Below are 24,297 nucleotides of genomic sequence, written 5' to 3'. Positions count from 1 at the left end.
ATGGTATGAGAGACTTGGAGACTTTCTCGTTTCTAAGGGATTCAAAATTGGGAAAGTTAACACTACATTGTTTGCTAAGAAGATAAGCAAAGATCTCTTCATTTATCAAATTTATGTTGATGATATCATTTTTGGGTCTACTAATAAACCTTTTGTGAGGAATTTGGTGACATGATGTCTAGAGAATTTGAAATATCTATCATTGGTGAATTGAGCTTCTTTCTTCGTCTTCAAATCAAGCAATTGAGGGAAGGCACATTTGTTTGCCAATCTGAATTTGTGAAGGATTTATTGAAGAAATTTGGCAGGGAAGATGCAAAACCAATCAAGATGCCAACGGCTACAAATGGGCATTGTGATCTTGATGAGGGAGGTAAACTAGTAGACTTAAAACTCTATAGGTTCATGATTGATAGCTTTCTCTATCTTACCGCATCTAGGCCCAATATCGTGTTTTGTGTGTGCATGTGTGCAAGATTTCAAGCTGCAGCTAAAGAATGTCATTTGACTAGTGTTAAGTGTATCTTAAGATATTTGAAGTTTTCTCCAAATATTGGTCTTTGGTATCCAAATAGTGCTCAATTTGAATTAATTGGTTATTCAGATTCCGATTATACGGTTGCAAGGTTGATAGAAAGAGCACATCCAGTGGCGGCTCTTTCCACCGCCAAAATGGGTAGTTGTTGTGCTCAAGGTGTGGAATTCAAGGAAGTTCCTCTCTTATGTGATAATGAAAGTGCTATGAAGATTGCTAATAATCCGGTTTAGCATTCACTACATGTGATAATAGATTTATGACGTTTCTAGCTGAAAACGTCATAAAATTTTATATCCAATCAAATTTAGTGATAAAGTTACAGAACGTCATAAAAGTTGTCACCCAAGCTAAAAAGAAACGTCACTCACTATTACATGGTGGTTTTTTGACGATATAAGGTCCACGAAAATGTCATAAACCAATCAGGGTCCCACATGTAAATTTAAGCTGATAAATAGGGTGGTAAATAAAAAGGAAAACGTGCTCCTCCCATGTGTCAAACCTGTTACCGATTGAATGAGAAGTCTTTACCGCAACCGGGTCCCACATGTAAGGTAAGTTTAAGGTGAATGTAAATTCATCTTTTGCTTTCGGTTATTTCTTTACCTCAATTTCATTGTTGCAATTTAAGCCCCGTTTGGTAGAGCTTCGGCTTCTCATAAAACGGCTTCGGCTTCGGCTTTTTCGGTGGAGTGGCTTTTTTAGTGAAGCTGAAGCCGTTTTGCAAAACATTTGGTAAAACGGCTTCTTAATGGCAATATATGTAATTTTATGATCACTTAATGCTTGGAGAGGGAGGAGAAGCCGGTGAAGCCACTTTTTTCGGCTTCTCCTCTCTAGTGTAAGCCGTTTTGCGGCTTCTCCCCGGCTTTGGTGGTGAAGCCGTTTTGAAATTGACCCTTTGGTAGGGCTTCACCAAAAGCCGGTGGAGAAGCACTTTGAGAAGTCCTACCAAACGGGGCCTTACTTTGAGCAATTACATTCTTAAAGATTGAATTGTATCTTGTCACCCTAAGTTACAAACCCTCACCTAGTTAGAAGGAAAGTAGAATTAGGATTTCTTTTGTGTTGCTAATTAAATTTATTTGGTGTTGTGAAATTTAGTTGAACCCACTTATTCACCTGCTAGATCCTACACTCATCATTCAGAATAAAACTGGGTGTGCACTGTTTTCTAGAGTATGAAACCATCATCATCCAGAATAAAACTGGGTGTGCACTGTTTTCTAGAGTATGAAACCATATGAAACCAAATGAAACGGACATTTAGAGACATTAGGAGATAGAGTTTCATCTTATGTGATTCAGTGATTGCATCCATTCCCATGCACCTGGTATGGCTACCCTATCAAACCACGAAATGAAATTGTGCATTGGAGGCCTTGTTTCAGTCGTCAACTCAAACATCTCTAGATGATGCGACACTTTTGGAAACGGCAAGATGAAACTGCTCAATATGAATGGCCTTATGGTTCAAATACTAACTATTTAGTTATTTTTTTCTAAAAGAAAGAAATATGTACTCCGCATTTGCAAATTAACATTAAGAAGAAAAATCATCATAGAAGCCATAATAAAACATGCAAAATGGCTGACAGAAATTGCACTGATAGTGAAGCGTTCTTGTTTCTATACAAGATGGAAAAAAACCGAGTTCAACAGACTTCAGTTCTTCAGTATCAAAACTGAGAATAATTTCCCTGCTTCATTTAGCTTGCTTTGGCTGTGGGGTGTGAATTGAATGAGATGAAGTGCAGTTTGGGATTGAAATGAATAATTCATTCTAAAACAAAAATGCAGTGTAGTCTAAAACAAAAATGTAGTGTAGTCCTATGCCAATATAATAAATCTATATGTTTCTTTGTTTCTGAACAAAACACTATGTGCTGACAGCAGAAGCGACCGATTTACAGATTGGGCACCAGTTCTTTTGCCGAAGCCACTGTTGGATGCAAGTGACATGATAATAGTGCTTGCATGCCATCTTGGCCACCTCCACACCAGAAAAGTACTCCTCCTGGAAAATGACATCAAAAGGAACAAAAATAAGACACCACTTATGTAGAATGTGTCTCTTGTAAACCCGAAGTATGCTGTGCTCAAGGAATTTTGGTAACAATAACAAGCTGCAGCAGGCTACCTCATGGTAGCTGGTTTTCACTCCTAATTTTGGTAAGGTGATCCTTAGTACTTTCTTGATATCATGCAAAAATAAACTTTTTTCTAAAAAAAAGGAATCCTTTTTGTTTCTGTAGCTGGTGGTAAACCGATAGAAAGCTGCCAGTTGGTAGCCTGATAGTCTTCATTGTATGCCAGTAGAACATAAAGATAATTTCACTCACTGAAAACTTATCCTGTGCTCAATTGTGTTTTCACTTTATTATTATCATTATGAATGCCCAACTAGAGTGATTCTTTCTGAAATCCAAATGGGTAAGACCTGAATAGGCTCCAAGGCACCTAATGCTACTTAGATAGTACATTAACATTGTACTTTGATAATTTATATCTATCAATCAATGCTAGGAGTATAGAACTTAGTATGAAAATAGTTAAGATGTATTTTTGAACAAATGGTTACAGTAAGGAACGTGGAGAGTAATTAGATCATACCATAACAATATATGAACGTACCTGACATATGATGCATTTGAGATCACCATCCTCATGGCTTGTTGAATCTGTGGGCACATAGAAACTTCTCTTCAAACACTCAGAAAGTGCACCATCTGAAAGGCCGGTGCTTACAGTACCGATTCTCTCCCCAAGAGCAAGCAATTCCTATAGCATAGCATATTCATGTTCATAATGCCAGCATTCCAAACAAAATATGTTTGAGAATTTTTTTTATAACATAAATATGGATGGGCTTCAGTAAAACAGTGTCAGGCTGAAGAATAGATGTACCTCATAAGACATGTCATCAATGTCCATTCTCATTCCCCTATGCCGATCATTGAAGACATAGTAATCTTCAACCTGCAAGGCGTAATGTCATTTCCTAAGAACACACTGACAACATTACTGGCAATACGAGTTGCCTCTGCCATCGTCGCATTCACATTACTCAATGAAAGATTAAAAGACAACACTGACAACCAAGGTACTAACTCAAGGGATCACTTCAATCAGAATAGTCCGAAATATTTCCTATACAGACAGGTTGAGTGTATGAAAATGGCAGAGGGGTCTTTGAAACAGTAATGACGAAATTTACTGATGGACAGTGTAGTAGTTGCATACCATTAAAGTCAAAATTTGAGCAAAGAGTACATTAGGTTACTAGACACCACACCACCACACATGCGGCCCCTGCTAATCATTTGAGTAAATGCAGAACGGCTGCATTTCTGATGCAGTTATATCTGAAACGGGTGGATAATTAACAATGTTTATGGTGATATGTATAAGAAGATGTACCTCTTCACTTTCATCCATATCAAAACGCCAGTCATTGGAACTATCCAAACTGTCCTCCAATGAAGATATTGGACCTCTCCGAAGTCCACTCCTGTGTCTGAGCAAGCTTCGAGAAAGAAACCTGCCTGAAGGATCTTGGTTGGAGTTTCTTGTCAGCACATCTTCCCTAGTTCTTCCACTGCTATCTCTGGCTCTATGGGTCCTAACAGCTTCTGTAATCCTCCCTTCATCCTTTCTCATTCTCGAAGCTTGCCGACATATCGATCTTGAAATTGATCGGCTACTGCTTGTGGAGCCAGAGTTGGATGTATGTTGTGATGATAGGCAAGGACTACTACCTCCACTCAATGAGTGCTTCCTTGATGAATTGACCCTTTCTTTTAATCGGGCTAGTAGATCACGTCCGGCATTTTCTTTTCTTCTTGGTCTGCTGTCAGTCTCATCAAAAGTACTTGTTGCATTCCTGCAGGAGCTTCTATCATAAGAAATACTTCCTTGAGGGGACATCCTGTTGGATTTCCTCAACTCTTGTGATATCTGAGAAGTTGTTGTCTCCTTCGATGTCTTGCGCATCTTCCTGTCTTTGCTCGGGAAAAGCTTACTGCTGCATCCAAGGCGTGTACAACATGCAGTGGACTTGTGGCGCGGGCTTTCCTCCCTGAAGAGAAGAATTGAGCCTCCTCTGGTGACAAGAAGGCCACTGACTGTTCGCCTTCCCATTGCTTCATCCATATCAGATATTCAACTGAAATAAGAGGCAGATTGAATTAGTGAAAGTTGAACATTTCAAGTCAGCAAGGTCATAATTCAATTTAATTGATGACACAAAAATGTTTTAAACAAATTAATTACAGGGGACAAGAGAATGGCACATTGAGACTACACACACTATCAGCATACTGAAATCAAGCACCTTGCCTGTTCATGTGAAATAAGTTCGTGAACAATTTGAGTCTGAACCTAATAGGCACACATAAGATGTGCAAATGATGTATAACCAACCAGGATGGTAAAGGGATATTCCAAAACCTACATAATTCCGAACTCAGAAGTATCTGACCAGTGCTACTTTTGTGTCCAAAACTTGCCAGCATTAGCAGGAAGAATAAATGACTAGATGAAACAAGGTATTTCCCTCATCGGAACCAAGGTATCAAAGAGCAGAGGTCAGGGGTCACATATATAGGAGATGAAACATACAAGCTAGCAACCATTGACCAGTACTTGCTGAATTTAGCTTGCAAGAATAGCATACTGACAAAACTGAACCAGCACAACCAGAATGACGTTGACGTCTACACGCATACAATTGGGCAATCTAGCCTAATCAACTCCATTGTCATAAACTATCTTCAGTTAGGTATATCCTATGAAAACTCTACATGTGAATTAGGTACTGAGGTGCTTCCTACAACCGTAAAGCTTATGAGAGGATGAAAAACCACCAGAAATAAAGTTACTGGTAGCCTGGTTCCCCTCCTGCCCTTTCTAGCTGACACTATTGCCTTTTGCTGAAAGGTGAATCCACTTATACCCCCACCAGCACGCCAAGCCACTGTGGATCAACGATTGAGACGTGATCCGTAAAGTAGTTGATGTATCCAGATTCCCAAAAGATATATGATACCTTATATCTCGGCACTGCCAGAGACCAATAATAATAATAAACTAATAGAGAAATGCAGGATTATGTAAAGGTTAAATTAAAGAATAGAAGAAAAGCAGGGAGATCCTAGGTTCCAAGGAGGGCCAAAGGGTGTTTGCAACAGGAAATTAATGGAGATTAAACGAATAACCCCCATAATTCTGGAATTATTCATCCGACAATATCCAGGGAATTCCAAGGCATCAATAGAAATGATCACCTGTTATTCCCGCATCCAAGGAAACACGGAGGATCGGCCGTCGCCTCCTATAGCGATTGCTATTGCCAGGCGACAAACAATTTATGTGGCCGGCTGGGACGGGAAAAAACGAAACCAAAGAGATAATAAAGAGGCGATGGCGAGGGAAAAAAAAGGACTGGTCGATCGAAATGCCCGCCGCTGTTTTGGCGTCAAGCAATCCTCCAGGAATCGCCCGCTCGACAGGAACAAGGAGAAGAGGGCAACCAAACAATTCCGTTCCCGTCGATCGACACGAACCGATCGCAGAAAACAAAGGAAACTCCTCGTCGTTCAACTAATCAAGGGAATATGAGAACACGCGCGCGGAGGCCGAAGCCGATTTGGCCGCTTCGCCAAGTCCAATTGGTATACGACAGATAGAGGCATCCGCATTGGCCCTCCTTGAAACCCACCATCTTATCAATCAATCAATCAATCGGCTCCCGACCCCTCCCTCCGAAACGAGCACAGATGGATGGGCTGACGGGTTCGGCGAGGCAAATTCAGCGCGAGGGAGGGAATGATCGGCAGCTAGAGAGAGAACAGTGCCCGCCCGCACGACCGTACATCGTCGATCTCCAGCGACAGGCACTCGCCGAGGAACTCGAGAGAGTAGGAGCGGAAAAGGAGGGAGGGAAATATCCGAACCTTCTCCGTCGCGGCGGGGCCTGCCTCCCTTCTCGCTCTCCCTCCCTCCTGCGTCCTCGGTGAGGAGAGAGAGGCGAGCCAACCCAACCCAATTTAGAAGAGCGAGACGAGAGAGAGGGAGAGGGGCGCCTTCCCGTAGTTGGCCGCCATCAGAGGGAAGGAAGAAGCCAAATAAGCCAAGGGCAGAGGCGTGCTCGGCGGCGGCGGCGGCGGCGCTGGGTGCTGACTGAGCACCTAGGGACGCCCGCTGACAGGTGGGGCCGAATAAAAAGGTTGGGGGAGCGGGGCCCTCGGCCCCACCGCGGCCGTGGTCGTCGAAGTGGTTCGAGGGCACAGGCGGCGTTGCGGCCACGTCATGTGAAAACAGGGGAGGAGCGGTAGTGATGTGCGAGTGGCACGCATACCTCCCCGCATTTCGTCTAATTTCTTTTTTTGGATTTCTCTAGGATATCTAAGCATCTGATAGTGTCTTTTATGTATAAATACAAATATTTTACTAATTATATGATCTTCATCCGTATGGTCAAGGCAATGAATCATGGCTGGCATTCTCCTATTTGATCAGAATTCAGCGACCCATTTAAAGAAAAAAAAAACGATGGGGAATTCCGCCGCTGCCTTTATTTCAAATTGCCAACGTTATTCGCACCTCAAGGGTAAGGTCATCAACGCGTACCATATCCGCAGCCACTTAAACGCCGGTCCCAACTACATGTCAGATCGCCAATTACTCTTGTATAACCGGAACTATCCAAATCCATATCTACGTCTATCTCTATATCCAAAATCGGATTCGTATATGAATGAATGTACACATTGATAAATATATTTATTGTTGTGAACTATTTGGAGAAACTTTGTTTTATTAATGTAAAAATACTTTATATTTTTATTTAATGATACTTTCAGTTATTTATATTAAATTAAATACATTATTTTGGTGCGGTTCTCTTGGTCTATTGGTCTAAATATGTTATACCTCGTAGATTTCATGGTAATTTCATTCTTCCAAATTGTTAAAATAAATGGATACTTGCTAATTGTTATCACTCACATTAAATAATATTTGAATGTGAACTATCTATTTTGTATTCACATTTGAGAATATTCGAATCCGTATTCGTACTCACTGAAACGTACGTACCATCTGAATTAGTATCCGACCATCTTCTCCAAGTGCCTTGCGCGGCCAACGGGCCAAGCAGTATGTAAGCTGTGACACGCTCCATTTTGAGAAACAGAGCAAAAATTCCTCTGTTTCCATATGCCCCACAGGGCGGCTGAGATGAACGTGTTAAGACAACAAAATTCTCGTTGCAAATCCGCTTGCTCCCCAACGATTCAATCTATTCACTATGTTCAGATTAAACAGCTTCGCCAAAGTACTCCGCGTATCCGAAGAAAAGGTGCATAGCATAATAAGCAAGTTTGGTATTCATATTCAAAGTGCATTCAAGATGATGCCGATTTTATAGCAAGTCAATGCATTATGCTAAGAAGGTCAAAATCGACATCGGAAGACTTTTGAAAGTAAACTTTCAAAAATCTAAATTTGCTATATTAGGGGGGGAAATCCCTAATATGACCATTTCAATTGCTTGAAAATCAAATTATGGCCATTTTGGGCTTCTCTCTAAACGTATGTGGTACAGCGGCATGTTTACTCCGTCAAAGAGTGGAGGGCCACACGGTCAAGAGGGACCCACACTCAATCCATACGTTACGGTTTCTTAATACCAAAATGATCTTCATTCAAACTAGGACGGCCAAATTAACAAAACACTACACCCCTACCACTACTGCATACGTACTTCCGGTCAACGAGTTGGCTTATATAAGGATGTGGCCGTCTCCGCGATGTTTCTCTCTGGCTTCCATTTGGACCCTCCCAGAGTTTCTCCATGTTTTGTTTTTACGCATGTCCACTAACTCAAAACTATGCAGATGGTCACATCGGTTTTAGAGGGTGATGCACTGACAACTGATGGTGATGTTACCAGAATATGGAATCAGAAGGCAGTTAGCAAATTGGACTTGGGAACATGCTCCTTAATAAACTGTTTTTGAGTTCACTCTAAGTAAAAAAATCAAACTAATGAAATCTACAGTGATTGTGGTGGTTTTTGGTTCATCCCCTGCGGTGCGGCCCTGCACTTCCGGGTTTTACCGCCTCCTTCCTCCTCTGGTTTCATATGTGTTTTTTGTGCAATTGTGCTCCAAATGTTTTTAGGCGAAAATTGTGCTCTAATTTTTGTAGGTTGCAGTCTCGCACGTGTGCCAGCGCCTCAGCTCTTTTCCTGAGCCATTTTGGGCTGCAACGACTGGCAGCACCCAACGACCTTTTTACTGAAATAAAATGTTTTTTTATTTAGTCATCCTATAAAACGATTGTTCATCCGAAAGATATACAGCCTTTTACCAAAATCGTGCCATAACGCCATTCATTCAGTATAATCAGCTTTTGGAAAGGCAAAGACGAGCCTTAATTCTGTACGAATTTGATGGGCTTGGCTGGGCCCCGGAGGAAACTGTTTCAAGCCCAACTAGGTATCAAATGGGATAGAAGTTAGAACAGTCATCAATTCGAGGCCGAGATCTAAAATAAATCAATTCGAGGCCGAATTTTCAATATGACACAGTCCACAGAGGAGGAGAATTCCGAAGGCCCACTTGCCGTAGGTTGCCTAGATCGAAACCAATTTATATCGCTCAGCAAAAGGGTTTTGCCATGGGGCTGAACAGACCCGTGGGCTTGATTTTGGGTGGAAACGAAAGGCCCACCATCAGTCAAGCTTACCTTGAATCTTTTATATGATCCAAGGAATTAGCTGCGATATCTCCACCTTGTTCAAACAACTGAAAACTGAATTCTTATAATAGTGTGGTCAATAACCGAGAATGCAGCGTTGAATGAATCGAAGAACAATCAAGATTAAATTGAATTAAGAGGGGGGGAGAAGCGCCCGGGATATAATCTTTGCCTACAGTGGGGAGATGTTGTGCCAAGAGAATGCTGCATTTGCTCCTTGTTGGACTAGTTTCTTTGGATACTGATTTCTCTAGACCCACCTGCAACAGTTGCATTCCTTGTTCTTCGTTTCCCGGTTACCTTGATCCACTCCGATTGCTATCTTGGTCCCAAGCAATTGATTGTTTGGGCAAGCAAAATAAGGGTGCCTTTAGTTGGGCTTTTGAACCTGCTTTTGCAAAAGCCAAAAGCCAACCAAAAGGCAAAAAAACTCTAATGCTTTTGCCCAAAAGCTGCTTTTGGTGTAGTACAAATGCAAAAGCACCATCCCCTGCTTTGAGGTGCTTTTGGGATAAAAAAATTACCCACCTGCCACTCTTTATGAAAGGTAACGGTTCATTTTTTTCCGATCTATTTCTAGCGCAAGTCTTCCGTCAACCGTCCGCCTCCCGTATTCTCCAGCGCCACCCCCGGCGGACCGTCTCCCTCCAAGTCCCGGTCGCCGGCCGCCGCCCCAGTCGCCAGTCTGCCTCCTAATCCGGTCGCCGCCCCTGGATCACCCGCCACACCGCGCCCCTAGCCGCCGCACCCGGCCGTCCGCCTCCGGCCTCGTATTTCGTATGTACATGTTCCTGCGGACGCCGCGCCTGCCCGCCGACGGCCGTCGTATTCTGCGCGTCTGCTCTCACGTCCGTCTCGTTGAAGGTGAGTCGCTGGGACTTGGCTCGATTTCATCTGTCGATGGTAATAGTTGCTGCCGTGGTAGTAATGATGGCTAGTAGATCAGTAGTAATGATAGGCAGTAATGATGATGAAGTAGCCCCTGCTGCTGTAGACGTTGATGGCTAGTAGAACAGCAGCACTTTCTATTTACGATTTGACAGGCAGTAATGATGATGAAGTAGCCCCTGAGCTCACCGAATCAAACTGGTAGCTTTCTATTTACGCATTGTAGGTCTTCTTATCAATGTTTGAACTGGTAGCTTTCTTTTCGTGGAAGGAAAATAGAAACCCCAGGAGTTTACAACCTCAGTTTCATTTTATCTAAGCTATTTAATATTTTTTAGGATGGTAGTGGCTCAAAATTGTTCACATGCAATTCTTATAATTTATTGAAGTCACAATATCTATCATTAGTCATATGAATTGAATCAAACAATATTTTTGGTTGGCTGAAGAATGGGTGATAAGGCGGATTGGGGTGATACTTTTTTAAGGCATTTGATTGATGCCTGCAAAGAAGAGATTGAAGCCGGGAATAGGCCGATGGGAATTTTTACTACTACCGGTTGGAAGAATGTTGTTTCAAAGTTTGCAGAAAAATTCGGTGACAAGAGAACAAAAAAATAATTGAAGAACAAGTTAGATCTTCTTAAAAAGGATTATTCAACATTTATGGAGTTCAAGAATTGTGCAACTGGTCTTGGATGGGATGAGGCAAAATAACTATTGACTGCTCAGACGAATGGTGGGACGAACACCTTGCTATAAGAACTATGTTGTCATTGTAATTATATTCTTCCCATTCTTCGTTATGGTGTGCCTTATTAAATTTTTTTTCTAATTGTAGAGATGCAACAATCGTGAGAAAGGAATCAAATGCCACCATGTGAAGTTTCGAAAACAAGGACCCAAGTTCCTTGATGACCTGCATATCTTGTTTGGCAAGGCACATGTAAGTGGGTCTTCTGCATCCTGTCCTGGAGATATATCATCCGATGAGGCAAGTGATGAGAATGTGGATGAGGTAGCAAAACCTAAGCAGAAGGATATGACAGTGAACCTAGGAAAAAGGAAACGTAAGGGTACCTCCATTGGTGTTGAAGAGAAGGATGAGAAGAGCCCATTATTTCGTTTGTACAAGACCACTTGTTTGAAGATAGAAAATGCTGCAGAGAGGATCTCCACAAGTGTTGAAGCATCATCAGCTCCTCCAACCAACCTAGTTCCTACCATTACAGAGACTATGAAGATGGTGAAAGAATGTGGGGTGCAAGAAGGAACTGCTCTAATGCACACAACCGCCTCCCTAATGGTTAAACCTGAATTTAGGGAGCTCTTTAGCTCTCTAGAAACAACTAAAGGAAGGCTCGATTTGATTGAGAGGGAGCTAGAAAAGGAGATGATGAAGCGCCACTGATTTGTTTCCATGTTTGTCAGATTATTTTAGTATCATATGTGACAAGAATTTTCCTATGTTGAACCATAATTTGTTACCCTATGTTGAACCATAGTTTGCTTGGAGATGTGAAACATTATTTATCTATTATTGTGTTATGTTGAGCTTCTTCATTTAGTATTGTCAAGAAAGTTGTTGTATTTAATTATTAATATACTAATGTCTCATGTAGATGGATGATAGATTGGGAGATGTAGCCAAAGGGGAACAAAAAGGACTACTACTGCTAGCTGAACTTGCACAACATGCTGGTGCTATGGGAGAAATGGGAAACTTGTATACTGAGCGGTATTTGCATAAAGCTGAATATAGGGAAACGTCAGAAACTGGAATTCAATGGGTGATGAGGTGTATGTCACGCCCGAGGTATTTTTATAAGATGTTTCGGATGAGCACCGAGATTTTCGATAAACTTCATGCGGATTGACTTCAACCAATAATGTTTCATCTACTGAGTCATTGGCAATGTTCTTGTGGATTGTCGGAGGACCACAATCTTTTTCACAAGCTGAAAATCGTTTCACACGGTCACTTTGGACAGTTCACATGAAGTTTCACGAAGTGTTGAAGTGTTTGTGCAAGTTAGCTAAGAACAATATTAAACCAAGAGATCCCACTTTTTCTACGGAGCATAAAAGGGTGAGAGAGGACCGTTTTGGCCATACTTTAAAGATGCAATTGGAGCAATAGATGGTTCACATGTTAAAGTGGTAGTACCAGTGGACGAAGTGGTTAACCACACGTGTCGTCATGGATATACATCTCAGAATGTACTAGCTATTTGTGACTTTGACATGAGGTTCACCTTTGCGGTTGCCGGGTGGCCGGGTTCTGCACATGACACACGTATCCTCAATCATGCATTGGCAAATTTTCCTTCATTCCCGTGCCTCCTAAAGGTATACATGGTTCCTTCATCAAATTAGCAATACTTGTATTATTATGTACCTTACTAACTTGGTTTTGTAGGAAAGTATTATCTTGTGGACTCAGGTTACCCAAACCGAATTGGGTATCTTGCGCCTTTCAAAGGAAGCACGTATCATATACCAGAATTTCAGCATCGTTTGGGGCCTCCCCAAGGAAAGTACGAGATGTTCAATTTCTTGCATTCATCTCTTCGTAATGTCATTGAAAGATCTTTTGGAGTCTTAAAGCAGAAGTGGCGTATTTTGAAGAGCATGCCAAGTTTCTCACCTCGTACTCAGAAACATATCATTATGGCTTGTCTTGCATTGCATAATTTTATTCGTGACAGCAATTTGTGTGATAAGGAGTTCAAAAGATGTGATGCTGATGAGGAGTACTTGGTACAACATACATGTGGCACGAGACAAACACAAGGAGATGAGAGTGACGATGTGGAGAATGAGGATACCATGAATACCATTCGTACTAGGATAGCTGATGCTTTGGTTAGTGCGAGAGGAGGACAGTGATGTTGAGGGATGACATCATTGTATAGAATTTTTGATGGATATAGTTCTATTTATATGGACCATCACTTTAATGAACGAAGAACATATAAAATTTATTTTTTTTCCTTTCTAAAATAGTCATTTACGTGCGAATTAATGAACACATTACTCTATTACTCTCTATTACGAGCAATTTGCATATAAACACACCCACAGACCTTTTAGGGGCATTATAGGTATTTCGTACACAGTCTACAGTTTCACAGCTGCTTTAACCAAAGGGTCTTCTACTTTTCCCACAGCTGCCTTCTCACAGCTGCTTTTTCACAGCCCACAGCTCACAGCAGCTTTTCCAAAAGCCACAGCCCAACCAAACACACCCTAAAGCGTGCGCCTTCACCATACCATAGGTAAAGAATAGCTTGAAGTTCTAATCACACTTCAATTGGAGACCATACACATAAATTGGTTAAATACTTTGTGAACATAGAAACAACTATCCATCCGCACTTTCAACCATCGGATCGGTATCGAATCGTCAGACGTGGCTCAATCTTAGCCCTTCAGTACCGATCTGATGGCTAAAAGTGTGCCGTGTCATAGGGTGGGTAGCTGACCTTATGCTCACAAAATCCACTTTCCACGTGAATTTGCACCGTCTTGGAAGAACAACGATTCAGAACCCAACCCCGCCAACTTGCGTAACATATATTCACGAATCACGATTAAAGATCAGAAGAATTACCTCCCAAGAATTACAAACGATACGATGCAGGTATATCTTCTCCTCGAACAGAAGAAAAGGCAAAACTGACGAGTGACGATGGCACCGTGGACTGCTACGCCGCCCGCACACGGCGGCCGCCTAACTCTCTGCGCATGCTAATGGCTATACACGCCGGCGCTTGCAGACACATCCAAAGTCCAAAAACTAGCATGCTTCGAGGTCTCGAGGATATGTCGTCATCCCTAGCTTGGTACAGGTACAGCCCGCCAGCCACGACTTCGACGCGTACTGTGGCTGGCTGGTTTTGCGGCAACGTTAACAGCGGCTTCGTGTACACCAACACCCTCGAAGTCAGCAGCTCAGCAATGGCGGCTTCATGATGTACATCGGCAGCCATACGTACGTGTATTTTTCTCTCTTTTTTTTCGAAAATTGTTTATGTTTTCCTGTTTTTTTAACGGACGACAAGAGATTTGTCAAAATTTTATTACAGCGAGGCAACTAAGCAAATGATAACTGGAAAAAGGAGAAAAGAGAAGAAAACAAGATAGAAACAGCAACCGTCGTCCCCCTGTTGATTGAGAAATAAAAGAAACGAAAGCAAAACCACTACACTTCCTGATCTCGGTCTCGGTTGTTTTGCTGTGTTGCCCACTAATATTACCCGACTTCTTCCTTAACGAGGAATGCCACATCCTCAAAAGGTTTGCTTTCCTGATTGAATGTTGTTCTATTTCGTTCTTTTCATATATCCACCAAAAATACACAGCCAGTCCGTCGAAGTAGGATCTGTTTTGTCCTATGATAAGCCTCCTACTTTTTTTTTTGCACCAGTTGTATTTTCAGACTGAGATCTTGCATTGCATTTTCGACTGTAGGGGGTGTTTGGGAGACAAGGGCTAAACTTTAGCCCTGTCACATCGGATGTTCGGATGCTAATTAGGAGGACTAAATATGAGCTAATTACAAAACTAATAGCAGAACCCCTAGGCTAAATCACGAGACGAATCTATTGAGCCTAATTAATCCATCATTAGCGAATGGTTACTGTAGCACCACATTGTCAAATTATGAACTAATTAGGCTTAATAGATTCGTCTCGCGATTTAGCCTAGGGGTTGTGTAATTAGTCTAGGTTTAATACTCCTAATTAGTGTCCAAACATTCGATGTGACGGGGGCTAAAATTTAGCCCTCTCCTCCCAGACACTGCCTGTGCTTCCAAGATTGTTTTTGCCTGATAAGCCCCTAACGAGAAAAATGCTCTCCGACAGTCTTTGCAGTGAGAGTTTTTGGCAATGGCACACCTCTGGCATCACATGAAGGGGTGGAAACTCATGGATGCACGATCGGGTCAACAATTCGCACCTCCCGCCGTCGTCCGTGCACGCATCCCAACATTGTTGACAGTTTATAAGTAGCTCGACCGGAGCCTAGCTAGGAGGATACGAGCAACTGAGGAAGTCTTTATTTTTGTGCTTCTAGCTTTTCAACAGCGGCGTGCACGCTTTCCACATGAAGATCACCGTGCAGTCGTCCAAGGCCGTCAAGCCCGACTACGACGGCGGCGACGCTCCGGCCGCCGCCACCGTTGTCCCGCTGACCGTGTTCGATCTGATCAGCTTCGACGACTACATGTTCGGCATCCACGCCTTCCACCCGCCGTCCCCGACCACCGCCGCCCTCGAGGCGGGGCTCGCCAGGGCGCTGGCCGAGTACCGCGAGTGGGCCGGCCGGCTCTGCGCGGACCCCGCCACCGGCCGCCGCGGGATCCTGCTCAACGACGCGGGCGTCCGGTTCGTCGAGGCGTCGGCGGCCGACGGCGCCACGCTCGAGAGCGCCATGCCGCTGCTGCAGCCCACGCCCGAGGTCCGGCGCTTCCACCCGAGCGCCGGCGGCGCCGGGGAGGAGCTGATGCTGGTCCAGGTCACGCGGTTCGCGTGCGGGTCCCTCGTCATCGGCCACGCCATGCACCACGCCGTCGGTGACGGCTTCGCCATCAGCCGGTTCCTCGTCGCGTGGGGCCAGGCCACCCGCGGCGTCGCCATCGACCCCGTCCCGGTGCACGACCGGACGTCCTTCTTCGTGCCCCGCGACCCGCCGCGGGTCGAGTTCGAGCACCGCGGCACCGAGTTCAAGAAACCACGCGAGGATAAGAAGAACGCGCGCATGCGCGGCGGCGACGGCGGCGCCGGCGCTGGAGACGACGACGACGACGATGAGGTGGTGGTACAGCTGGTGCGCTTCAGCCGCGAGTTCGTCTCGGAGCTCAAGTCCCGGGCGTCCGCCACCGCGGGCGCGCCCGGCCGCCCCTACAGCACGACGCAGTGCCTGGCGGCGCACCTCTGGCGGTGCGTGACTGCGGTGCGGGGCCTCGACGGCGGCCGGGCCACGACGCTGCACCTCGCCGTGAACGGGCGGGCGCGGATGCGGGTGCCGGAGGGGTACACGGGCAACGCCGTGCTGTGGGCGCACCCAGCCACCACGGCACGGGAGCTTGTGGCGGGACCCCTCGGCCGCGCCGCGGAGCTCATCCGCGGCGAGGTCGCCCGCGTCGACGACGCCTACTTCCGGTCGTTCATCGACTTCGCGAGCTCGGGCGCCGTGGAAGAGGAAGGGCTCGTGCCGGCGTCGGCGGACCCGGAGGCCATGGTGCTGGGCCCGGACGTCGCGGTGTACTGCCTGCTGCGGGTCCCGTTCTACGACGTGGACTTCGGCGGCGGCCGGCAGTTCTTCTACACGCCCGGGTACTATCCGGCAGAGGGCGTCGTCTACATCCTGTCGCCGTCCCCGCTGGGGGACGGGAGCGTGGAAGCCCACGTGTCCCTCTACAGACGAGCCATGGAGACCTTCAAGGGCTGTTGCTTCTCGCCGGGGGAACCCGGAGTAGTTCTTCAGTAAAACGATGGCCTCTGGCTCTGCATGTTTATTAGCATGTCATGTCATTTGCATGATTGCGCGCACGTAGCCAACCAGTGCGTAGGTAGAGACGTGGAGTGTGCACGCTGGGAGATGCAAATTAAAGTGGAGACATCTGGTGTGTGCATGTTTCCGAAGTTAATAGTCTCATTTCGCATCATGAAAAAAGCTTGTTTATCTTGCTTTCCTATGCTATATATGGTTTCCAGTGTTGTTTCTCAATGAACATGATTCACTGGGGTAATTCTATTTGAGTATGTCTTGTGCTTGTTGCATGTTCCGAATCTGTTAGATGAGCAGTCTTCTTTCCAACCTGATTCTCTTGTACCAAGATTTCTTGTGCAAGTTGCATTTGTTGTTTCTACGTTTATCAGTGTTCTTTTATTCTTCTGTAACCCTGCGTACTACTGTTCAGATTCTTCTGCTACAGTAACTCTCGTAATATATGACGCCGTTGACTTTTTACTCCAACTTTAACTACCAATATCTATTAAACGAGTTAGTTAACTAAAATAAAATGTGTATCATTATGTCTATTATCAAATGTCTTTAAATTTAACTTGTAGGTTTATCTATTTGCAAAAATATTTGTAGAAAAGACGAATAGTCAAATAAATGAAAAAAGTCAACAGTGTCGTATATTTAATAACGGAAGGAGTATATTTTGTTTTCCCAATGACAGTGTGGTACTTGGCTGACTTTAATTGTTCCTACAAAGCATGACAGCTTACCTATATCTTTACTCACATGGAGAAGTGTCTCTTGCAGCCTCTCAACCAGTGTAATATCTAGTCCATTTATTAGTAATTTATTCAATTCTTTACCCTTTATTGTTTGTTTGAGGTCACGAGACCTTTTGCATTATTGCTTATCTTTGCCTATGTTTGCGGTAGTGCTTCCGCCATACTAGCATTTCATAAGAACAATCATGAATGTAAGGATAAATTCAGTATAGCCTATCAGTATATTGTTGACACATTCATAGCAATGAAGATAAAAAAAAATCTCCTCCCCGTTTGGTTCCCACTATCGCATCGAATGTTTAGATACTAATTAGAAGTATTAAACATAGACTAATTACAAAACCAATTGCACAGATGGAGGCTAATTCGCGAGGCGAATCTATTAAGCCTAATTAGTCCATGATTTGACAATGTGATGCTACAGTAAACATGTGCTAATCATGAATTAATTAGTCTTAATAGATTCGTCTTGTGAATTAACCTCCATCTGTGTAATTTGTTTTATAATTAACTTAAGTTTAGTCCTCCTAATTAGCCTTCGAAGATTTGATGTGACTACAACTAAACTTTAGCTTAAGGATCCAAACACAAGTGTCAATTCATAAGCTATATCTCGTAGTAATAGAATATCTGAACACCAGTTTCGAGTATTAATTACTTTTACTTTTACTGTATTTACTTTACATCTATGGTAGTAGCTTCCATTGTAAGGGGGCGTTTGGTTCCCTTGCTTATTTTTAGCACGTGACACATCGAATGTTTAGATACTAATTAAGGTTTAATAGATTCGTCTCGCCATTTAGCCTCCACTTATGTAATGGATTTTGTAAATAGTCTACATTTAATACTCCTAATTAGTATCTAAACATTCGATGTGACGGGTGCTAAAAATAAGTAAAAGTAACCAAACCAGGCCTAAGGCACATCTCTAATATTGCATGCACAATACTGAAGTACATAATTATGGCTCCATATTATATATTTATTTTGAAATAAAGCAAGAATATCTTGATCTATATTCCTCACTCATGCATCCGTTTCAAATATGAAAAGGTGAACTAATAGACACTATCGTTCTGCCTCTCTGTAGGTTATCTTGTATGCTATATCCTTCTTCTGATCCTCTTTTCTCGTTTTGATATGTTTTACATATCATCACGCTTTTACTTTCTGAGGACAGTGTGGCGTATAATACTGCCTTTACAAGTAAGTTGCATTTTATAAGTAATGGTTACAATAGGATTGACCTTTTCCTATGCTATATACAGTATGATATGGTCTGTTGTGGAGGGTAACAGGATCAAAGCACATTTGCTATATACAGTATGATATGGTCTTATATGGTCCCCCTGTGTGCAGGCAATTACATTCCCTGACTTCTTTTTGGCCGATATTTTTACATTCATGTCAAAGGTATGTGCTAGTCTATCGAGAATAGGTTGCAGACAGTCTTTTTTTTTCCAAATTGACTTAATTCCTGAGATAGCTGGATGGTGCAGACTGTCGTTAACACACGATTCTCTGTTTCTCATCTTGGCATAGCCTAATAAATTTATGGAGGACAAACATTATCTTCGAACTACCTGAACACATTCATACTGTTTTTTAATCTTAGGGAGTAGAAAGCAAGATCTGGAGTCATAAGTATTTAATCTATGTTGTTTCTGCCATTTTTATTTGCTTCACCTCATAACAGGTGTTCTCAGATCTGGAGCGCTCAGTTTGTCGCATGGTGAATCGATCGCCAGGTTGGTTTCTTGAATGTGATATTTTCTATGTAGATATTCTCCTCAGTTTGTAGATTATTGTGAGAACGGATCTCATTCTTCTACAATGTTTCCCATTTCAATATTTTGCAGGTTGCGACTATTGCTTGGTTTGAAGCAGATTCTATTTGTGGCAGTCACTCCATAGCTATTCCTCTTGTTCTCGTGCTCCCCTACTTGTGCCGTTTCTTCCAATGCCTCCGACAGTACAAGGATACAAAGGAGAAGACATGTCTCTTGAATGGTATTTACTCATCATGCATCTACTTTGATTGTTAATTTATTTTGCAGGTAAGTTACATGACTCGCCATTTTTTAATCCCAAATCCAGCCCTCAAGTACTCAACAGCAGTTCCAGTCATTTTCCTTTCGGCTCTCAAGTATCACGTATTTCCTGAGCAGTGGGTTAGCTTTTACAGGCCCCTCTGGCTTATCTCTAGTGTTATAAATTCACTGTATTCCTTCTACTGGGATATAAAGCGAGATTGGGATTTGAGGTGTGGCGCCTTTACATGATCTCTTTGCTATTCATTCAGCATGAGCTTTACTGTCCCTGCAGCATCCTAACCAGGATTTTCATGTTCAGAAACCCAAGCATATGGACTAATCTTCTTTATGGGCAGAACTGGGTATGCACATGCGTTGAAAACATATATTTTTGCTTTCACATAACTCCCTGGACACTTGGTCATCGGTCCTTCTATACATGTTCTACAGGTGTTCTACTGGGTGTTAGGCAGCAATTTGGTTCTGCGATGCACATGGACATACAAGCTCTCAGCGCATCTTCGGCAAAACTACCTGACAGTGTTCACCATAGCAGCACTGGAAATACTGAGACGGTGGCAATGGGTGTTCTTCCGAGTTGAGAACGAGTGGAACAAGATGTCAGCCAAGCAAAACATGGAGATGTCATCTAACATGCCTTTGGAAGGAGACAGGCTACTGGATTCCAGTGACCATACAGTATGAGTTGAACAGCAGTCTCATTTTGCAATGCAGATTCATCACCATTCTTTTAGTGTGACCATTAGTCCATTATAGCCCAGTTTACGTTGACGGTTCAGATTTTGCCTGTAGACATCAAAAGGTCAAGGATACATGATAGATAGGTTCTATAAGAAACTTGAAATTTTTGGCGATACGCATGTAATCCTCTTGGGGCTGTATACTGTTGTAACCCTCTTGAATCCAACAGGAGGTATTCGCTTACACATGAAAGAATAACGATAGTAATACCGAAATTTTAAGTCTTTATTCTGATTGTCTCGTCACTTACTGACTATTGTCCTGCTTTTATCTCATATTTGTACCCAATAATCTACATGAAGTAAATCATGAGTTTTTGGCCCAGGACTTGCTGAAGAAATGCATGTTCATCTTGTTTACCATATCCTTGGCCCCAGTTCCTGTTGGACGTGCGCCTCTTTACTCCCCCTGACGTGCGCCTGATCCTGTGCAACCGCAGCAGCCTGCCTGCCATGGAAACCGACCGGCAGACGCCCATGCGGCCATGCTCGCCGGCGCTGCCGCCATCTGGGCCCCAAATGGAGACGCGCGTGCTGAGGACAATCGGCGTAATAGTAGCCTGCCAGTACACTTCCTTTCGAGCCTGTGACTAACTGTATGTGCAACTGCATGTGCTTCTTCAAGTTAATTACTGCTGCACGAGCATCCCTGATTTCCGGCCGGCGCCGCGCATGGCCGCCCTGTCGCACGCCGACGACGCCGACGTGGCATGAGCGGCCGGTGCACGGGTGGCATGCAGGTGGCGCCACCATTTATTCACCCCTCATGACTGCGTCACCACCACGATCGACACGTACTCACAGCCGACCGACCATATGGTCCATACACCCCCATGGCCATTATTACCTTGCTCAGCTTCCTCCATCTCCTTGGCTTTCACTCACCTTGCATTGCTTGTGCACCGGCTCAGAGTCTCAGTAGCTCAGCTCCTCAGTGTAGCCTCTGCGCCAGCACAGTGCACTGCACCAACAGCAGCTTCGATTCAGCGCCGATGCAGGCGACGATGGCCAGCGGCGGCCTCTGGCTGTGGTGGCTGATGCTCTTCGGCGCCGTGCTCGCGGCTGCGAGCGGAGGAGGAGAGCAGAGCCCGAGGGCGCCGGCGGCGCCGGCGCTATTCGTGTTCGGGGACTCCCTCATCGACAGCGGCAACAACAACAACCTCGCCTCGCTCGCCAAGGCCAACTACTTCCCCTACGGCATCGACTTCACCGCCGGCCCCACCGGCCGATTCTCCAACGGATACACCATCGTCGACGAGCTCGGTACGTACGTGCGTGCGTGTGTTCTCTTTGGGTTTTTTTTTCCTTCAGAGGTCAGAGAGCACTTTTCTTCAGGGCTTGAGAGCTAGCTCAGCCTCATACACAAGGTGCACTTTTCTCTTTGATATTGCTAATGGCTATTTTAAGAAATGGTGCTTACTTTTCTGCAACGGGAAAAACCGCCAAGAAATTAACCTTTACATTCTTTTTCTTTTCCAGTAATTATTTTTAACCCTCAACGACAATGAAACCGTTAGTTTTCCACTCTAAACTAGTGTAACATGGTTCGCTTTTTAGCCTTACCTAGAATTTTAAGCCTTTTTTTAGGTGAAGTGGCGCTGATGCAATGATATGGTCAGTGCTAAAATAATTTTTGCATTTTTAAAATTTTGAAATGGCTTTAAAACTTTGCGCTATGGAGCTTCTATAGCCTAAATGTATTTTATACATTGGAAATGATGTATAAATTGTACCTTTTTAAAAAAGTATAACTCATCCATTTTCACGTGTTTATTGAAATTTAATTCCGTTGAGAACATTTTATTTTAGCTCAATACTCATGTATGTATCTGCCGTCATCTGGCGTGTCTTTTCTATAAATTTCCAAAGCCCTATACTAATTTTCAAAGAGATCCCCAATTTTCTAAATTTGTACTTGACTTTAAACAATTCTGGGAAAGTTTAGTTGCACATAGGATTGTTTAATTAGAACCTAATAAATCAGTTCGGTATGAAATTAAACTAATTGATGTTTAATACTTCAGTTTGTTTCTGTTATACTTTATTTTACTTAGAAAAATTATTTAGCTCAAAAATACTCCTCGGCACAGGTGAGATTTTTCTAAAATATTTTAGCTATTTCTAAATTTTAAATTTCAAGTAACAGTTTAGCCGTTGGCCACGTCAACGTCCTGTCACCAAGACCACTCTGAGTTGAAGTCTTGAGAGGTGAACTTTTATAGTTAAATGGTTTCTTAGTTGAGGGATCAAAACTAAGCCTGTAGCCAAGGTTGTTACGTGTAATTCTTTTTGAAACGTCTTTTTGAAACGAACGAGAGCTGTATATTATATTAAAAAGAAGAATCCAAATATAATAAAATAATTACACAAGCTAGGCTCACAGTTATCAAAGTTACATGTAATTCTTCCTAGCTATAGTAAGGCGGGAGTACCTCTTGTCCCATATGATCAGTTGATCAGCCACAGAGCATTGAATTAACAGATACAGAAGTCTGAATTAACTACTCCCTGCGTATATGAAAAGGAAGGCGTTCTGGGACTTTGCTTGTTTGCGTAAAGATGTCGCCGAGCGCTTGCATGCGTGATTTGGGACGGCTTTGCCCCTGCCGCTTCGTACGCCACGTCGCCCGTTTATCACTCATTTAATCACCGCGTACTAATAATAGCGCATCCTCGCTTCGCATGTTGCGCCGCCCGCTCACCTCCCTTCGTCCTCAACCGCTCGTCTATCCTCGCCTGGCCGCTTTCTCGCCAGCGCTTCCTCGCCGACGCTGCGCTCGCTGCTTCCTCAAAGCCACGCTCGCCGCTTCGTCGCTCCATGGATGCAGCGGCGGACTCTGTGACGTTGGAGGAGTTGTGCCGGTGTACTCCATGGAGATAACGATAGAGGATGACCTCGAGCAGGAACCCATGATCGTTGCTGGCGCCATGGAGATGACTTCAGAGTCCTTCGTGCCATACTCCTTGCGCCGGAGTCCAAGCTTTCTCTCTGTGTTCGCTGCGGCACGACCCACGATGACAATGACGATGAAGGCTGCCGCCTAGCTCGCTGCCTCGCTAGCAGGTGTGCCCGTTGCGGCTAGCAGGTGTGCCCGTTGCGGTTTTGTTCACCGCGACTACGATATCGCAGTAAGGATAATGGATGACATGGAAAAATTTGATTGCGAGATCTATATTCCTGATGTCAAGAAGCTTCAAATGGATGGCTACATCATACTAGTGCCTAATAACGTTTTGAAGAAGTTGGAGGAAGATGAAGCAAGATGCAAAAAATAGTAAGGTTACATGTCCCATTCATTCAAGGTAATATGCATTTGTTTTTACTATAATAGTCTCATGCAGGAAGACTAGCAAGGACGCTTCGCAATAGATTTGCAATGGCAGCCGATCTTCTTTCTCTAGTTTTTTCTTTTTGTATGTGAGAAATCTTGAACTTGTTGCATCATTTAACTGTCATGGCTTCCTTCAAAACACTCTGAAGTGTTAGAAAAATTCTGTTTGTTTTGTATGAAAAACACTCTATGAATGCCTACAAAACATGTGTTGAAGAAATCAATCAATAGGTAAATTAGTTGTTCAAAAAACAATGAAACAAGTGAACAATTGATCCATTTACCTGTTGCACTGCTGGAACTAGATCTTCTACTGTTTTTTTCATTCTTCTTCTATTGAATAGATCTCGAAAAAACCCCTAGACGAAACCCCAAGTCTAAAATGTTGAAATCCAGAGAATTGGGTGGTTGACAAATTAGACAAATGTTAAATCCTTGTTGCATAGCAGCCTAAAAAAATCGGATCATTCACAGGTAAATGGGTAGGTGCATTATCTTGTTGTATGAAAATTGGTTTGTTCACATCTTCTAAAAAAACCGGATCATTCACAGGTAAATGGGTAGGTGCATTATCTTGTTGTATGAAAATTGGTTTGTTCACATCTTCTTTTGAAGTACTGCCTGCCATCCGAGCCAAATGGCCAAGAAAAGATGTGAAAAAACCCAACTTTCATACAACAAGATAATACACCTTCCCATTTACCGTAAATGATCCGATTTTTTTGA

General features: G+C 43.5%; 4 protein-coding genes across 5 annotated transcripts in view; 3 read left to right on the top strand and 1 right to left on the bottom strand.

Moving 5' to 3' along the window:
- Window positions 1-2,109: 2,109 nt before the first annotated feature.
- LOC101762751 (E3 ubiquitin-protein ligase RLIM) lies at window positions 2,110-6,960 on the bottom strand. Of its 2 annotated transcripts, none has more exons than XM_004972980.3 (5): window positions 6,493-6,960; window positions 3,959-4,703; window positions 3,446-3,517; window positions 3,173-3,319; window positions 2,110-2,555 (listed from the first exon to the last, which is right to left on the bottom strand). In XM_004972980.3, the coding sequence occupies exons 2-5, from the start codon at window positions 4,688-4,690 to the stop codon at window positions 2,418-2,420; spliced, it is 1,089 nt and encodes a 362-aa protein (XP_004973037.1). In that variant the 5' UTR covers window positions 4,691-4,703; window positions 6,493-6,960; the 3' UTR covers window positions 2,110-2,417. The 2 variants fall into 2 exon arrangements, with proteins under 2 accessions (XP_004973037.1, XP_012702392.1); XM_012846938.2 differs by lacking the exon at window positions 6,493-6,960 and adding an exon at window positions 4,992-5,369.
- An 8,290-nt stretch (window positions 6,961-15,250) lies between these two features.
- On the top strand, window positions 15,251-16,918 carry LOC101762348 (agmatine coumaroyltransferase-2). Its single transcript, XM_004972979.1, has one exon. The coding sequence runs from the start codon at window positions 15,299-15,301 to the stop codon at window positions 16,682-16,684; it is 1,386 nt and encodes a 461-aa protein (XP_004973036.1). The 5' UTR covers window positions 15,251-15,298; the 3' UTR covers window positions 16,685-16,918.
- On the top strand, window positions 16,689-20,183 carry LOC101763844 (SPX and EXS domain-containing protein 3-like). The gene is given in 11 exon segments (XM_012846788.1): window positions 16,689-16,703; window positions 17,385-17,417; window positions 17,419-17,481; window positions 18,536-18,550; window positions 18,553-18,651; window positions 18,805-18,858; window positions 19,142-19,185; window positions 19,301-19,455; window positions 19,543-19,708; window positions 19,771-19,840; window positions 19,929-20,183. Coding segments are annotated over 11 exon segments (969 nt in total).
- A 943-nt stretch (window positions 20,184-21,126) lies between these two features.
- The window catches only part of LOC101761930 (GDSL esterase/lipase At1g71691), a 7,280-nt gene continuing 4,109 nt past the window's right edge, over window positions 21,127-24,297 (top strand). The window contains exon 1 of the mRNA XM_004972978.3: window positions 21,127-21,502. Within this exon, the coding sequence (XP_004973035.1) occupies window positions 21,232-21,502 (271 nt within the window). The 5' untranslated portion in view covers window positions 21,127-21,231. The remainder of the gene's footprint in view (window positions 21,503-24,297) is intronic.

This window comes from Setaria italica, chromosome VI, assembly GCF_000263155.2.
Source record: "Setaria italica strain Yugu1 chromosome VI, Setaria_italica_v2.0, whole genome shotgun sequence".
NCBI lineage: Eukaryota > Viridiplantae > Streptophyta > Magnoliopsida > Poales > Poaceae > Setaria > Setaria italica.
This window is presented reverse-complemented; position numbering and strand designations above follow the sequence as displayed.

What these genes read in the sequence shown, in the direction of transcription:
- LOC101762751 (XM_004972980.3), bottom strand. Translation starts at nt 4,690, where the DNA reads ATGGATGAAGCAATGGGAAGGCGAACAGTCAGTGGCCTTCTTGTCACC. An exon ending in TTGATGACATGTCTTATGAG is followed by an intron (nt 3,320 to 3,445) that starts GTACATCTATTC and finishes GCTATGCTATAG; the next exon opens with GAATTGCTTGCTCTTGGGGA. An exon ending in TCAAATGCATCATATGTCAG is followed by an intron (nt 2,556 to 3,172) that starts GTACGTTCATAT and finishes GTCATTTTCCAG; the next exon opens with GAGGAGTACTTTTCTGGTGT.
- LOC101762348 (XM_004972979.1), top strand. Translation starts at nt 15,299, where the DNA reads ATGAAGATCACCGTGCAGTCGTCCAAGGCCGTCAAGCCCGACTACGAC.